General features: G+C 58.5%; 4 protein-coding genes across 4 annotated transcripts; 3 read left to right on the forward strand and 1 right to left on the reverse strand.

The window, feature by feature from the left end:
* Positions 1-2,013: 2,013 nt before the first annotated feature.
* HER10_EVM0004809 (uncharacterized protein) lies at positions 2,014-2,373 on the forward strand (the record flags this gene model as incomplete). Its single annotated transcript, XM_035474441.1, has 1 exon — positions 2,014-2,373. One exon carries the CDS (start codon positions 2,014-2,016, stop codon positions 2,371-2,373), a length of 360 nt encoding a protein of 119 aa, XP_035332539.1.
* Positions 2,374-2,837: 464 nt separating this feature from the next.
* On the forward strand, positions 2,838-3,278 carry HER10_EVM0004103 (uncharacterized protein; the record flags this gene model as incomplete). Its single annotated transcript, XM_035473757.1, has 1 exon — positions 2,838-3,278. One exon carries the CDS (start codon positions 2,838-2,840, stop codon positions 3,276-3,278), a length of 441 nt encoding a protein of 146 aa, XP_035332461.1.
* Positions 3,279-8,729: 5,451 nt separating this feature from the next.
* HER10_EVM0000780 (fungal specific transcription factor domain-containing protein) lies at positions 8,730-12,985 on the forward strand (the record flags this gene model as incomplete). Its single annotated transcript, XM_035470548.1, has 4 exons — positions 8,730-9,691; positions 9,853-10,208; positions 10,716-11,269; positions 11,366-12,985. The coding sequence occupies exons 1-4, from the start codon at positions 9,324-9,326 to the stop codon at positions 12,983-12,985; spliced, it is 2,898 nt and encodes a 965-aa protein (XP_035332083.1). The 5' UTR covers positions 8,730-9,323.
* A 438-nt stretch (positions 12,986-13,423) lies between these two features.
* On the reverse strand, positions 13,424-14,785 carry HER10_EVM0012843 (TAM domain methyltransferase; the record flags this gene model as incomplete). Its single annotated transcript, XM_035482224.1, has 7 exons — positions 13,424-13,463; positions 13,563-13,982; positions 14,043-14,180; positions 14,229-14,463; positions 14,514-14,604; positions 14,653-14,679; positions 14,735-14,785. 7 exons carry the CDS (start codon positions 14,783-14,785, stop codon positions 13,424-13,426), a joined length of 1,002 nt encoding a protein of 333 aa, XP_035333558.1.
* Positions 14,786-14,862: the final 77 nt, after the last annotated feature.

Here is a 14,862-nt window from a genome sequence, read left to right on the forward strand (position 1 = left end):
CTGATGATGCCGGGAGTGACCGTCAGACACCGGCCCCGTCTGAGGGCATGGCTGGTGTCGAAGAGACGGGGGTTGTGCCGTCGAGTCCGTTCAATGAGGACGTTGGTCATGCAGCGCCGAAGCAGGCGGCGTCTAGTCCGTTCAACGAGGATCCTGCTGGCGATGCAACGCTGAAGCAGGCGATGTCCAGCCCAGTCAGGACCGATGTCGAGGATTCTGAGGTGCTGGGGGAGGAAACGCTCACTGTTGAGTCCCCTGTGGCTGAGGAGTCCAGCCCTGTTCGACCTGTCTCAGCCGTCGAAGCACCGGCCGTCGAGTCCCTGGCTGAGGAGTCTAGCCCGGTCCGACCCGTTGCGAAGGAGGCGGCCGTCAAGTCGATGGCCCAGGAATCTAGCCCGGTTCGGCCTGTCCCGGCTGTCGAGGAGGCTGAATCCAGCCCCGTTCGGCCCGTCGCCGCTACCAAGAAGAAACCTGCCGTTAAGCCGATGGCTAAAGAATCCAGCCCCGTCCGGCCTGTTCCGGTTACTGAGGAAGAATCTAGCCCCGTTCGGCCGGTCACCGCTACCAAGAAGGGAGCTGCCGTCAAGGTCCCCATGGCTGCAGAGTCCAGCCCCGTCCGGCCTGTCCCGGTCGTTGAAGAGGAATCTAGCCCCGTTCGGCCTGTCTCAGCAGCGAAGGCGGAACCAACCGTTGAGTCTCCCGTAGCTGAGGTGTCCAGCCCCGTTCGGGCTGTACCGGCTGTTGAGGAGTCACCGGAGCCAGAGATTGAGGTTGCCGACGTCCAAGTTGCGCCAGATGAGGACGTTGAGCCTGAAGAGTTGGTCACAGACGAAGCTGCGGGTCAGTCACTGCCAGATCAATCAGAAGCTCTCCCCACAGAGAGTCTCCAAGCAAGGGTAGAGGATGCTGCCGAGCCTGAAGTCGCCCAACCAGAGGATGGAATTGTCCAGCCTGAAGTCCCTGTCGAGGATGTCAGCCGTCAGACACCAGAATTAGAAGCCAGCAATGTCGAAGCGCCTGGGCAGACGGAAGAAGTGCAGCAAGCCGATCCCGACGACAATGTCACGGCCAAGGAGCAAGCACCAGAACACACCGAGATTACCGAGGCCGCTGTGGCCGAAGCAGTGGAAGAGACAGTCTCTGTCGAAGCAACAGCACACAGCTCACCCAAGGAGGCCACGCCGGATCATGTCGAGATCAACGAGACAGAGATCACCAAGATGGAAGTGGAAGAGACGCAGCCTCAATCTGATGATGAAGACATGGAAGTCTCATTGATTCCTGATGAGACTACAGTCCAGGACTTTGAAGAACCTACAGTCGAGGTGCACATGGAATCTGACGACGAAGGCTCTGTTGAGCCGGCGGATGTTGACATGGGCGACCCAGACGACATGTCGGTCGACGACGAAGTCAGCAGCAATGCTGCAGACTCGGATATGGAGCTCGACGATGCCACCCAGGACCTGCTCATCCAGAGCCAGCTGTACGAAGAGTCGATGATGTACGAGGACGACCAGGCGGTTACGACTTCCATCACCACGACGCAGATGGTCGAGGAGCGGCCAGTCTCTCAGGGAGGTGATGCCGCCGCCGACACTCACCCCGAGACTGAGGTTGTTGAGACGTCACGGGTGACTGTTGAGGCGACTATCACGGAGCCCCTGGAGACGACGGACGCACAACAGGCACAAAGCGAGGACGCAATGGACGTGGACGAGCTGGAGGACGCCAAGTCTACACAGATGGCATCACCAACGCCGACTCCCCAGTCGTTTGAGGAGAAGATGGGCGAAACAGAAACCTCACAAGCCGACGAACAATTGACTCCACGCGCCACACAAACCGTCGAATCGTTCACGCAGTCGTTTGTCGAAACGCAGGCCACCGAGGTGACTGTGCCAGACGACGCTGAACCACAGACGGAGCAATTAGCGGAGCATCTCGACGACAAACGCCCCGCCGAGTCCCCCGCAGCGGCCCCAGTCCAACCCCACGAACCACTGCTTGACGATGAGGAGGAGGTGGAGAGGGAGAAGGAAGCGGCCATTCCCCACGAAGCTGATGCGGATGCGCCCTCACCTATCAACGAGGAGTCATCACAAATCCGAGACTCGTCGGCGCAACCGTCGGAAGCGCAATCGTCTCTTATCGCCGAGGACCCATCGGAGGAAGTCCTTTCCGCCGCGCAGCAGCAGCCAGCTCCGAAGCGAGGTGGTCGCGGCCAGCACCGCAGAACCAACAGCAAGGATCAGGATCCCAGCGTCAAGCTGGCCCGTGCGTCGATTGCTTCTCGACGGTCGACGCGCCTATCAGATCGCACGACGCCGGATATTCACAGCAGCGCCGCTGCCGCTCCCGTTCGAGGAATAGCGGCGGCGGCGGCAGCGACGACGACGAGCCGAGGTAGGTCGGCGAGTTTGGCGCTCAGGAGCGATTCACCTGATGCGGACGACGCGGAGGAGGATACGGGCGTGCAGCCCGCCAGGACCGCGGTCAAGTCACCATCGCGAGCACCCAAGACCGCCAAGGAGAGTGTCACCAAGGGGGGCAAGGAATCTGTCTCCAAAGAAGCCAAGACTAAAGAATCAAAGGCCAAGGATAAGGAAACCTCAAAAGAGGCTGCTGCAGCATCATCATCATCAACATCACAACCGACAGAACAATCCTCCGCAGCCCTCAAAACCCAGCTCACCAAATCCCTCCGCGCCGACGTCCCGGACTGCATCTCCCTCAAGGTCCTCCGAAGCCACCCGGGCCGCACCGTCGACGTGCTCGCCGTCGCGACCACGAACCCGCCCGAAGCGAAGCGCGCAAAGGGCGGGCCCCGCGGCATCATGCTGGCGTTTAATGTCACCGACCACTCCATCGCGCCCGCGCAGACGGTCGCCGTGCAGATTTTCCGGCCGCACAAGGCCGCGCTGCCCGTGATTCACCAGGGCGACGCGGTGCTGTTACGGAACTTCAGCGTCATGGTGCTTACGAGGAGCGGGTTCGGGTTGAGGGCGAATGACGGGTCTAGCTGGGCTGTTTTCGAGACCAGACGGCATGGGGCCGAAGGCCAGGGAGGAGGGGACGGTAGCAGTGCTGATGCGGACGCTGGTGATGATTTGCCGCAGATTCGGGGTCCGCCTGTGGAGCTGTCTGAGGGGGAGACGGGGTATGCGGCTCTGCTTAGGCGGTGGTACGCCGGGCTGGACGCCAAGTCGCTCGCGAGGTTGGACAAGGCTAACGAGGCGGCGCCGGCTGTTGGGAATGTCGGGAAGGAGGGCAAGTGATGCAGTCGCTGTGGTGTAGATTACACGCGGAGACGGAGGGGTCTACGTGTTGGGTGAAGCATTTGACTAGATTGCGTATGGGGTTCTGGCATGGGATAGACGTAGCTCGTATAGGTAGCACGGCAGAGATATCACGATAGTCGGCAATGCATTGTACAGTTGACCACATTTGCTAATTAACCCACCAGGAGCAGGAAGTGTGCGAGTGGTGAAGGCGGAATATGTTTCGTGCCGCCGTCAAACAATCAACCACCCAAGAGGCGGAACTACAAAAGCTGAATGCGCAAAAATGGATCACTAGTACACAAGTCCGAGTGGGAGTCGAAACTAGTGTATCGGACGACGGAAAGCCAAGCTCATCAGATCGTGGAGTTGGAGGTCCCGCGTTTTCCCCATGGGAAAAGTCAAGGCAAGCGGCAGCGGAAGCGGAAGCGCAGTCAGAAGAGTAAAAAGAGGCCACCAACCCAGGCAGGTTTCCGAACGGATACGGTCCGCGCGGACTAACCCCGTTTTGTTCCCTTGCCTTGCCTTGCGCGCGTTCGCGTCCAGTGTCCACTCTGACTGTCCGCTGTATTCTTGATCCGCCCGCATTCAAAAGTGCGGCCCCAACCATTCGTGACGCAGGCATTGTGGCATTGTAAGCAGCAAGCGGAGACTCTTTCCTGGCCTGCCCATAACTGTTCCGAACGGAATCACACCCGTTATCTACGCATTATCTGACTTGTCATCCAGCCCCGTCTTGCCCCTCTTTGCTCTGCCGTGCTTCTTTCCCCTGATTTGCCTTGGTTTGCAAAAAGAGGAGCCGTGGTCCATGCCGGTGACTTGTGGAGCACACGTCAGGACGGAAAGAGAAAGTCGCTGGAGATTTGACAAGCGATGGTGTGGGTGAGCTTGCGGCTTGGTGGGCTGCAAGCAAGGGTGAATTCGGACATCAGGATCGGAGCAGGTCGGCGACCCCACCCTTCGCCGGCCGGGTGGAGATTTCGCAGCAAGGTGGGGCAATTTACCGGCCTCGTCGCTGATTGGACGACTTGGTTTTCCCACGGTTTTCCTCCACATGTGTGGGGAAACTGTCTTGCTCCTCGTGTCCTGTGCGGCTTGCCCCGGGACTTGTCAACGGATGCCAGATTTTGTGCCGAATGTCTTGTGGTGATGGCAGTGCCTGCGAATGCTCCGTGGGAAGGCTGCCGATCCGGCTGCGTGCCGTATCGATGGGAGGCACGGTATCTGGCGGAACCTTCGCGACCGTTGATTGCCGTTGCATTATCGTAAAGTCATGGATGACCAACTAGCCATGCGGTTCCGATACAAGTGCGGTGAGTGAGGCTCAGAAGCGCCCCTAATTTTGGGTCGACATCCAGGATGGTCTGGCCGGCTGGTACGGAGGCAGTCTGAACCATTGGATACGGCATTCGTCATACTCCGTACCAAGAGGCACGCACGCCCGGCAAGTGGCATCGGAGCAAAGGGAGTGCGTGTTTCGTCAGGTGGATTTACTGGGGCTGCTGGGTCTAGCTGACAATGGATATTAGGACCTGCGACGGTGGACGAGATGGCTGTACCAGACTCAGTAACTGAACGAGACGAGACGGCGCTGCAGATCTTCTGCAAAACGCTCATTGGGCTCGTTGGCTTTTTGGCTTAATCTTGATGCGTCACATCTGCTGGCCATTTTTACCTGCCGTCAAGGTTTGGACGGAGTCAGGACAGGCTTTTTTTTTTTTTTTTGAGATGGTGGCCGGGATGTAGGGACGGGAATTGCGCGGTGGTACAGTACGTACAGACGTCGGCATGCATGGACGCGGTGCCGTCGAGTCGGCGCCAGGGACCTTCGGCCGGGAGAAGGTTTTGGACGGACAGGACGCAGGGGTGGAACGCTGACCGAAACATTGCGCCCACCGGGGTTCAGGGCTGCACTTGGGTGAATATTCCACCAGTGTTTCCCATTCATCCAAACCGTTCATTGCTCGCAGTCGGGACGTGGAAACGGATCGTGATCGCGTCTTTGTGTCTATGTAGAGAGTATGTAGGAACTGGACAGGGGTAACCACGCCCCAGTCCCGACTGTTGCCGAATCCAGCTGGGCGAATGGAGATATTTCCAGGTGTGGAATGGGACGTGATTGGGCGCCCGCCGGTGCAAGGGCATCGATTTTGATTACGGCAGCGATTGAATCGGGAATTGTGCATCTTGTTCCTTCGGACTAAAGGGCGTGTGTCGTGTGTCGATCCAACGAGACGACGAAACCCTGATGGATTGGGGCAAGCGCGAGCGAGAGTGTGGCCTTTGAGAAGCCGACTTGGAAGAAGCCGACTTGCACGGCTTCTTGGGCCCCTTCTGCGGGCCACCTCCAGCGGCTTCTGCTCGCAATTTACTCTCCTGACAGTGGCGGGTGTCATGATGCTGCGTTGTGCAGAATTATGACAGAACCTGAGGCTGGAGTGGTGTCCTCAGACAGTCACAAAAACGCCAGACACGCCGCCCATCGCTTGAGGCTGGCTGCGCTTGACTGCCTTTGGACGCCTGCCCAGAATGCCGCATCGGCCACGGTCCGTTGGTGGTGAGCGACGAGTGACGAGTGGTGACTAAGGGTAGGCGCAATTGACCCAATGGCACGGGTGCAGTTTGAGATGAGGTGTGAAAAATTGCAGAGCGGCTCGTGATGCTTTAAAGTTGGAGGGGGCCACTGGGGGAATGAGGGTTACGATAGGCTAAGGATTATGTAGGCGTCTGTGGTTGGATGCTGCGGTGAGCGGAGGTGGACTGGCTGTGGTGCCTGTGTCTGGGCGTGATCCTGGGAGCCCACACCGGAGCTGACTCGATTGGACCTGACTCGCGAGGCTGGCGCTGGTTAGTGATGTTGGACTCTGGTAAATAGTGACCCGGTGGACGAGGTACCTACAGGCAGGTATTCGTACTGAGGGCACTTGTTCCAGCCCTGGGCAGCCAACGGCACGGCTGCAGGTTGGTGATTGGCGGCTGGCCGTTCTCCACAAGGTGTGAGTGAGGTCAAGGGCCTGGGTTGCTGCGTTCGGGTGGAGGCCGTGGAGGAAGAGGTCATGATCCCTGGATGACGATTCGTCCCTTGGATTCCAGGAACTCTGGCGACGGGGACTGGGACTGGGACTGGAGCACCAAGGTCCCCAAGAACCCAAGCCTCCTCAAGCCAAGGCTTTGCCTATTTCCTGCTGTCGTCTGGGCCTCGTCTTGACACATACGGGATTGGGGAGAAATGGATCTGGCGGAGAAGGTCAGTCGGATACGGGGCCGCGGGAGGTGGACTGTGGACTCTGGACTCTGGACTCCTTACCTAGTACGGAGGATAGAAGGCTAGCGAGTCTCTAGCGACAACAAGGTCGTGTTTTGCGGTGAAGAAGATCGGTCTGCTGGCCTGTTTGTTGTTTTTGGGGCCGGGTGAGCTTTCTGGAGAAGGTCAAGTTCTAGGCTGTGGCACGGCGGTACGTAGCATGGCGACATGGAAGAGCTAGCGTCGATGCGGCAAGGTGGACGTGATGCAGCTGCTGAGACACATCACACTACGCAGCAGATATGGCAGGCATGGGTCCATTGTTGATAACACGAAATGGTAGGAGCACTGGAGACGCTGGACTCTGGAGGAAAGTGGTAACGAACAAAGAGGCCGCCTTCCCATAGTGCCTGCCCATCGTGTCTGGGCCCAGGAAGGAAGGAAGCAACAGCTGTCATTTGTTTAGAGCAAGTGCGGGTGGATTCACGGGAAAGAGAGGGTTTCCTACAAAGTACGTAGCTTACCTTAGGGCAGAGGGGATCGGGGCAGGATCGGCTGGGGTGCGCCAGTTGCATACGGGCGGGAAAATCAGGTATTGCCTCATGTACGAGACCGCAAACTGCAAGTCGACAGCAATCTCGAATGCAGGCCGGCGGGTGTTGTCACGATTTGATAGTTGACGGGCGCAGTAGAGTTTGGCCCTTGGGTGTTTGGACTCTGTGCTCGAGATGACTTGCCTCGACGATCTGTGATAACCTGCCCGGTGAGGGAGGCAGGCACCCCACTATGGAAGCCGCGGCGCCCCTCATGTTCAACCCCTCCCGAGCCCCCAGAGATTCGCAGCTGCTCCGTACTTCGTACTGCGTCCCAAACGGCCAAAGATGCAAGCTTGGCTGGAAGGAGGCAGGGATGGTGGGAGTTGCGATTACGACATCTGCAGTTGGCTTCACATGCGATGATGCCGAAGCAAGCCAGCGGGCGCGGCGGCTGTTTGGTTGTAGGTTGTCTGCTGATGCGCTGGACGGTGTCAAAGATGAGGTCAGGAAGTGATAGAGTTGGAGGTTGTGAGATTTCGTTTGCCATGTTCGGCGCAGTGGTTGGCTCGACCGGATGGATGGAAGGTGGCACAAAGGATATATGGGATGGAACACCACCACCACCAGGAGAAGCACACGCGAGCTTCGCCGTGGCGGACGGGGAGGCGCTGGATGAAGAATCCCATAGCGCCTGTCAGTCTGTAGTCTCGACTCTGCAGGCCGTGACACCGTGAGGTAAGCAGTCGGTGGCCGTCACCAATGGAACACATCGATGCAGAACGATGTAAGAGCGCCCTGACATTGCGCAGCGATTGCGCAGTGCGGCTTGGTTCCACGCTTCCACTTCTTGGCCAATCCCGGTCAAGGTCCAACGGCAGGCCTGGAAAACGCAACAACGTCCCGTGGTCTCTGTGTCACTGCGCTCGATGCAGGTCATGGGTCATCGGACAGACAGATTTGACAGCTCGAGGGCGTCGAGGTCATGGCGTGGAATGGGAGGGAATGCAAGCAGACAATCTCGGTGGGAAAGTGCATCGTGGCGTGGCATCGTGAAGAGGCAGAGCTGGCGAAATCGAGGTGAGGGAAGGTGAGGTATTTCGTGTGGAGTACGTACAATCTCCCCGATACGTACTCTGTCTACTGTGGTACATACTTTGTAAGGAAGGTACCGCAAACTTCAGAATCTGGCGCTCCGTCTCATCCAGCATCCTTGTCTCAAGCCTGACTAACTCTTGCCCACTTCTCCATATTTTGCTGCTTTGCACTTGTTCTTGCTACTGCTAGCTTCGTTTCCCCATAATTCGGGGTACGCAGAGATCCACGTCGTGCTGTGGTCGAAGTGGTCCTGCTTTAATTATTACCCTCTGCCTTTTTCCTGACCTTGCCAGGTGTAGAATGGTGCAGCTGGGCAGCTGGGGAGGAGCAGGGGTGTTCCGCCTCCCTCGTTTCTTCGCCCGGCCTAGTCTCGTCAATGGATCGGAGAGTGAAAGGAGCCAAAAGAGGAGGGGGCCGCCAGGGGGTGCACCTTAGGACTAAGGCCAAGGGGGGTAAACACAGTAAAGGATACCTCGTGGGAATTCCAGACGAAAGAAAGAGAGTCCGTTCCCAGTTTCTCTCTTTCCAGGCCGTCTGTTGCAAAAAGATTGATCCCATTGGAATAATATAATACCTCCGCCCATCCCCTTCGCACCCTTGGACCCCACATTCCCGCTTCTCCTTTGCTGCCCTTTTCCCACCTCGAGCATTTGCCCGTAGCTCCGGCTTTTCTAAACACTTCGAGCTTGATGTTGCCTCGTCCTTTGCATCTCCAATTCCAGACCTTGCCCAACACAGCATCGACCACCAAATCACGAGACAAACGCCCCAGACACACCACACACAAGGTCTCTAACCAAAGGGTCGTCCGCACCCATAGCAGCAGCAACATTTAGTATCAGGCTTGGAAACATTCAATGCTCATCTCAACGCAACCTCGTTCCGCCTTGTTCTGTTGTTTACGTTTGTGTCCCGCCTCAAGACGAGGATCTACCGCCCCAGCTTTGACAACGTGTACGCAAAGCTCATCCGCCGCCCGTATATGCGAGCCCCTTACATCTGCAAGCCGCTTCCATACGTATTGAGTCCCCGGACATCACAGACGATTCTTGATCTATAATCTCGGCCATCCCCGAGACTGACGGCACCTTTCTACTTTACCTGTAAGCAAACGGCCTCTTCAACGAGCAGTCTCTAAATAGGGGAGACTGCTTGAGTGCCGCGACAATGGCGACCGAAACCACCACCACTACGACCAGCGCCCCCGAGGCAACGCCCGCTCCCGAGCCGGCCACCGATCTATCGGCGCTGACGATGGCGACCACGGAAGAGCCCGCCGAGGCTGCCGAGGACCCGAAAAACGACGACGCCAACGACACCTCCTCGGACCAGGAGCAGAGCAAGAAGCGCTCATCATCGGACGCGGACCTCAAGGACGGAGCGCCCCCGACCAAGATTACGAAACGCAGAGCCGCCCGCGCCTGCGTGAGCTGTCGCGCGCGCAAGGTCCGCTGCGACGTGGTTGAAGGCGCGCCCTGCGGCAACTGCAGATGGGACAATGTCGAATGCGTTGTCCAGGAGAGCCGCCGACGAAAGTGAGTTTGACGTCTCCGTATCTTTGTCGAAGTCCGCGTTCTTGCAACTCGCCGGTGCCTCGGCACGATGCAGGCGGACAATTGGGGATGCACGACATGACGCCCATGGGGAAAACCCCAATCCCGCAAAGTTGACCCCCGCTGACTTGGCGCGTTTGTAGGAAGAACTTGTTGACTGCCAGCACGGCGGGGCACCATGGTGTGGGAGCCGAGGCACAGCTGCGCTCAAAAGGCGCAAACCCAATCAACATTCACAGCAGCGCGGAACTGCGCCGACCCAGCAATGCCTCGGTGGCCTCGGTCAACGGCTCCATCGCCGCGAACCCCGTTCCCGCATCCTCCGGCGTGCCCCTGAATGCGACGTCTGGCCTTGGTGCCGGCGTTGCTCCTGCTGCTGGTTCAGGATCTGCAGGAGGAAACGGAATCGGCGTTGGAATTGGCCCTGGTGTCCTCGGGGGCCTGTCGGTACCCGGCGGCTCTTCAGACGGAATCGAGGGTCACGTTCCGCACATGATCTGTAAGTTTGCTCGTATCTGTCGCACAGTTCTTTTTCGGCCCTGCAACACTTTTTTTTTGGAACACTTGTTTTTTTGGAACACAACTTTGCTTAGCGTGGGATCTTTCAATTCCGCACCGCACATCCAAATTGCGCCCCCTGTTTGTTGTGTCTTCTTTTTGTTCCTGGCTTTGGCCCTGTCCGGGGGCTCAGACTGGGGGAGGGGACGGAACGGGGTAAAGTGTGGAGGGGCGTCTTGGACTTTTCCTACCCCGTGACCTGGGGCCTTTCTCCGCCTTTCCTCGTCCAGTCAAGTCTCTCCTGATTCTTCAGCGTACCCCCCCCTCCGTTCCGCACTCCGTCCGCGGCCCCAGCTCCGTCCCTCCCACGTCCCTTAGCCTCTCACACGTAATCCACATTCACATGCCAGCCTTCGTCTCCAGTCATTATCATCATCCAACCCACCCCAGACCAAAGCGGTCAATGTTTTGGGACGACTCGCTGACCACGGGACCTTGTGAATCTTAGATCAACGATCGGGTTACCGTCATGACAGCGCAGCGCTGCTCACCAAGCTGCAGTCTGCTGCGGCCGCAGCGTCAGCAGATGGCAACTCTCGTCGTTTGCTGTCCAACCTGCTCGCCCAGGCCTCTCTCTTTGGCGGCATGGGCGGTGCAGGCGGCGCCGGCGACGGGCGAACGAGTCAATTCCTCGCCTCCCTCGAGGAGCCCGACCTCCACGGTCAGCTCCCGGCCTTTGTGAAACCGCTACCCGCCAAGATCGCCCAGGAGGATGTTACCTACCTGCACGCAAAGGGTGCCCTGACTCTGCCTGCGCTACCGTTGCAGAATGCTCTGCTCCAGTCCTACGTCGAATACGTTCATCCGTACATGCCGCTGCTCGAGCTGTACGACTTTCTGGCCATCATCAACGCCCAGGATGGGCTGTGCGGTCAGATCAGCCTGTTCTTGTATCAGGCCGTCATGTTTTCCGCCACCGCCTTTGTCGACATGAAGGTCCTTCGCGAGGCGGGATACCCGACGCGGAAAGCCGCCAGGAAGGCCTTCTTCCAGAAGACGAGGGTAAGTGGCCCGTCCCTGAACTTTCTTTGACGCCGCGCTAGCGACAGGGGTCACCCCCACGCTCATCCCTTTCACATGCTAAACGTTTGTCTGCAGCTGCTCTACGACTTTGACTACGAGTCGGATCGCCTCGTCCTCGTCCAGGCCTTGCTTCTGATGACGTACTGGTACGAGACCCCCGACGACCAAAAGGACACATGGCACTGGATGGGTGTTGCCATTTCGCTGGCCCACACTATTGGCCTGCACCGCGATCCGGCCGCGACGAGCATGCCGGTTCGCAAACAGAAGCTGTGGAAGCGCATCTGGTGGTCCTGTTTCATGCGCGACCGCCTCATCGCCCTGGGCATGCGCAGGCCCACCCGCATCAAGGATGAAGACTTTGACGTGCCGATGCTGCAGGAGAACGACTTTGAGCTGGAGATCCTGCCCGAGGACAACAAGATCATTCCCGCCGAGTGCATGCTGCTCCGCGACGTCTCGATGCAGCGGGAGTTGGCCGCGCTGTGCATCTCCAAGGCGCAGCTGTGCATCTGCATCAGCCACATGCTCAAGGCCCAGTACTCCGTCCTCATCCGCGACAAGATGCGCCCGGAGAACACCGTCAACAGCACCATGATGCTGTTCCCGAACAAGAAGCTCGACAACGTCGAGAGCGTCACCTCGGTAGACCTGGAGCTCATGGCCTGGGCCGACACCTTGCCCGCCATCTGCCAGTACCGGCCCCTGACGCCCCTCGATGTCAAGAACGGGCGGTCGACTGTTGCCGTCCAGCGCACCCTGCTGCACATGGTGTACTACACCACCATCTCGGCCCTGCATCGCCCGCAGTTCCTTCCGTCGTCCCCGGTCCACGCACCGACGACGTCCCGGCAGGTGCAGGAGATGTCCCGGCTCCGGGTCCGCGACGCCGCGATGCACGTCACCCGGATGGCGGCCGAGCTCCACCAGCTCCGTCTCGAGAGGTGCCTTCCCACCACTGGCGTGACCGTTATTCTGCCGGCTATGATCATCCATCTTCTGGAAATGAAGAACCCCGTCTCGCAGTCCCGAGACCGCGCCACACGCGGCTTCCGCCAGTGTATGCGCGTCATGGAGAAGCTGCGCGAGATCTACGCCGCCGCCGACTACGCTACCGGGTTCCTCGATGCGGCCCTCCGCAAGGCCGCCATCGACATCAACCTCCAGCAGACCACCGCGCCCATGACGCAGCAGAACCTCAAGCTCGCCGAGCCGACATTTGGCGCGCAGACGCCCCCGCCCGATAACATCCCCTACATGACGACTGGCGAGGCCCTCTTCGCCAACAAGCCGAACCCCCAGCGCGAGTTCCTGCCGCAGACCATCAACGCCGCAGCGCTCGACTTGTCGGCCCAGAGCCCGCCGCCCACCGAGAAGGACCACGAGTCCTCGCTTGAGGCCATGACGCCCAGCGCCAACGGCAGCTTCGGCAGCACCGAGGAGCCCGGCCCGCTCGACCTCGAGTTCCTGCAGACCCAAGAGGAGATTGACTGGAACGCCATGACGGGGACGGAGTTTGACGTTGATCAGTGGCTTCAATTCCCGCCAGAGGGCGTCAACAACACGGATGATGGGTTCATGGCGAATGTCTTTGGGGAAGATGGCATGAACGACGCCATGAACTGGGCGGCGGCCGGTGTGGACACGACTACGAAGGATGGCGACGGTGCAGCTGAAATTGCCACCCTCGCCTAACGCGCATGATCTCACGTTTTGCGCTCTTGCATTTTACACATTCGCATATAGACTCCTTTGGGAGCATCTTTGCAGATTCACGATGGGATTTTTCTGGTTGGAAGCATACTTTGCACTACATGGAGTCAGGATAGAGCAAAACAAAAAGGGAGGCTCAGGATTTCGTGAGTGTTAATGAAACGGCGTTTTCGGCCGGATGGGTTTTCTCAGGCTTCGGAGGGGCTCATTGGAGTAGGGGGGTTTGCTTGGATACCCTCATGCGGCGCCTGGTATTTGTTCAACTATGTAGTCGTGTAATGATGGCTTGAATGAGAACATGAGTTGAAAGAAGTGTTTGCATGTGACAGATTGATGTTGTGGGACTTTGACCACGTTGGTGGCGTGGGGGTTGACTCGGTCTGGGAATGTCCGAAGCAACGGATGTACTGGTTCGCGAGGTCACTCAGACACCTCGGGCTTTCGGGCCCAAATAGCGCGACTATAGCATGTCAGTATTGCTGCCGCCATCTCCAACATCATCACCCAACATCATCACCCAACATCATCACCCAACATCACCAGCAGTGGGTCAACTCACAGTGGCCAGTACGCGTGATTCCCACGATCAGCGAGATCCCTCCTCACCTCGGCCGCAAAGACGTGCACCTCCTCTTCCGTCCAACCGTGCACCCGCGTCATGGGCGCCATAATCATGCCGGCCGTGTTGGAGACGAGGTTCTCGCGCGTCCAGGACCCGAGCTCCTTGAGGTGCGGATCGCGCGGCCAGCTGTTCAGGGGCCAGATGAACCGGCGGTCTTGGACGTCGCTGAAGCCTGTCTCCGTTATGAGCGTCGCGAGGTCGTCGAGAGGGATAAAGGGACATCCAAAGACTTTCAGGGCCGAGGAGACGTAGGCGAGGGATCGGGAAAAGGCATCGCTGGTGGATGTTGAGCTATCTGCGCGGGTGATTGTCTCTTCTACTTCTTGAAGCTCGATGTAGCCGCCGGGGTTGAGGTTGCTGTGCTGTCAGTACGTGATTGATGCGTTAGCCAGTGGATTGAGGCTGAAGGCGACGTACTCGTAGCACTTTCTGAGGAGTTCGGGCCAGTTGCGCACGCTTCCTGACATGCCGCGGATGTGGATGTAGTCAAAGTGCCTCGAGTAGATCCACTCGTTGTCGAGGTCGTCTACTTCGAACTGAACGTTCGGCGGGACGCTGGGAGCCGCTGTCAGCTATATCGCCAGAACGGACTTCGCAACGCACAACTCTGGCTGCGTGGCCGACAGATCGAAGCCGAGGACGTCCGCGTTGGGGTGCTCGTCGCCAAAGTCGATGCACCAGATGCCAGTGCCGGTCCCGACGTCGAGCACGCGTCCGCCCTTCCACTCGGGATCATTCGGAGGCGCGAATCCCAGCCTGTTTTCGAAGGTGAGGAGGAACAGGTGGTGTTGCAGGTCTAGCCGATCGGTTTCCAACTCGTCGTTTGGCCCAAAGTATTCTGAGCGCTGTTTAGGGCGGGATCTCGGAGGTCATGGGTTTGCGACTCACTGCCTTCTTTGTAGCGATGATATGTTCTGCCGTTTTCGACGCGGTAGTCTACGATGGAGCTTCGGAGGCCTGTCGTTGCAGAGCACTCGTCCTGTTATCCCGTGAGTAGAGGGCTAACCGGGTGTGGAACCTTGCGTACACTCCCGATGGTCGAATCCGTGTCGCCCTACACGGGTGTCAGTCATGTTCTGCAGTCTCGGAGGTGATCTCTGGCCACGCACCGGCACGTCAGGCTCCGGGGCGAGGTCATCTTCGGAATTCCCTTGAGACATGCTTTCTCGTGAGATGTAAAGGCATGGTGTTGCTCTCCCAGAGCCTCCAGCCCCTCATCCGATAGTCCGTCGCCTCG

This window comes from Colletotrichum scovillei (assembly GCF_011075155.1).
Source record: "Colletotrichum scovillei strain TJNH1 chromosome Unknown Contig00006, whole genome shotgun sequence".
Lineage (NCBI taxonomy): Eukaryota > Fungi > Ascomycota > Sordariomycetes > Glomerellales > Glomerellaceae > Colletotrichum > Colletotrichum scovillei.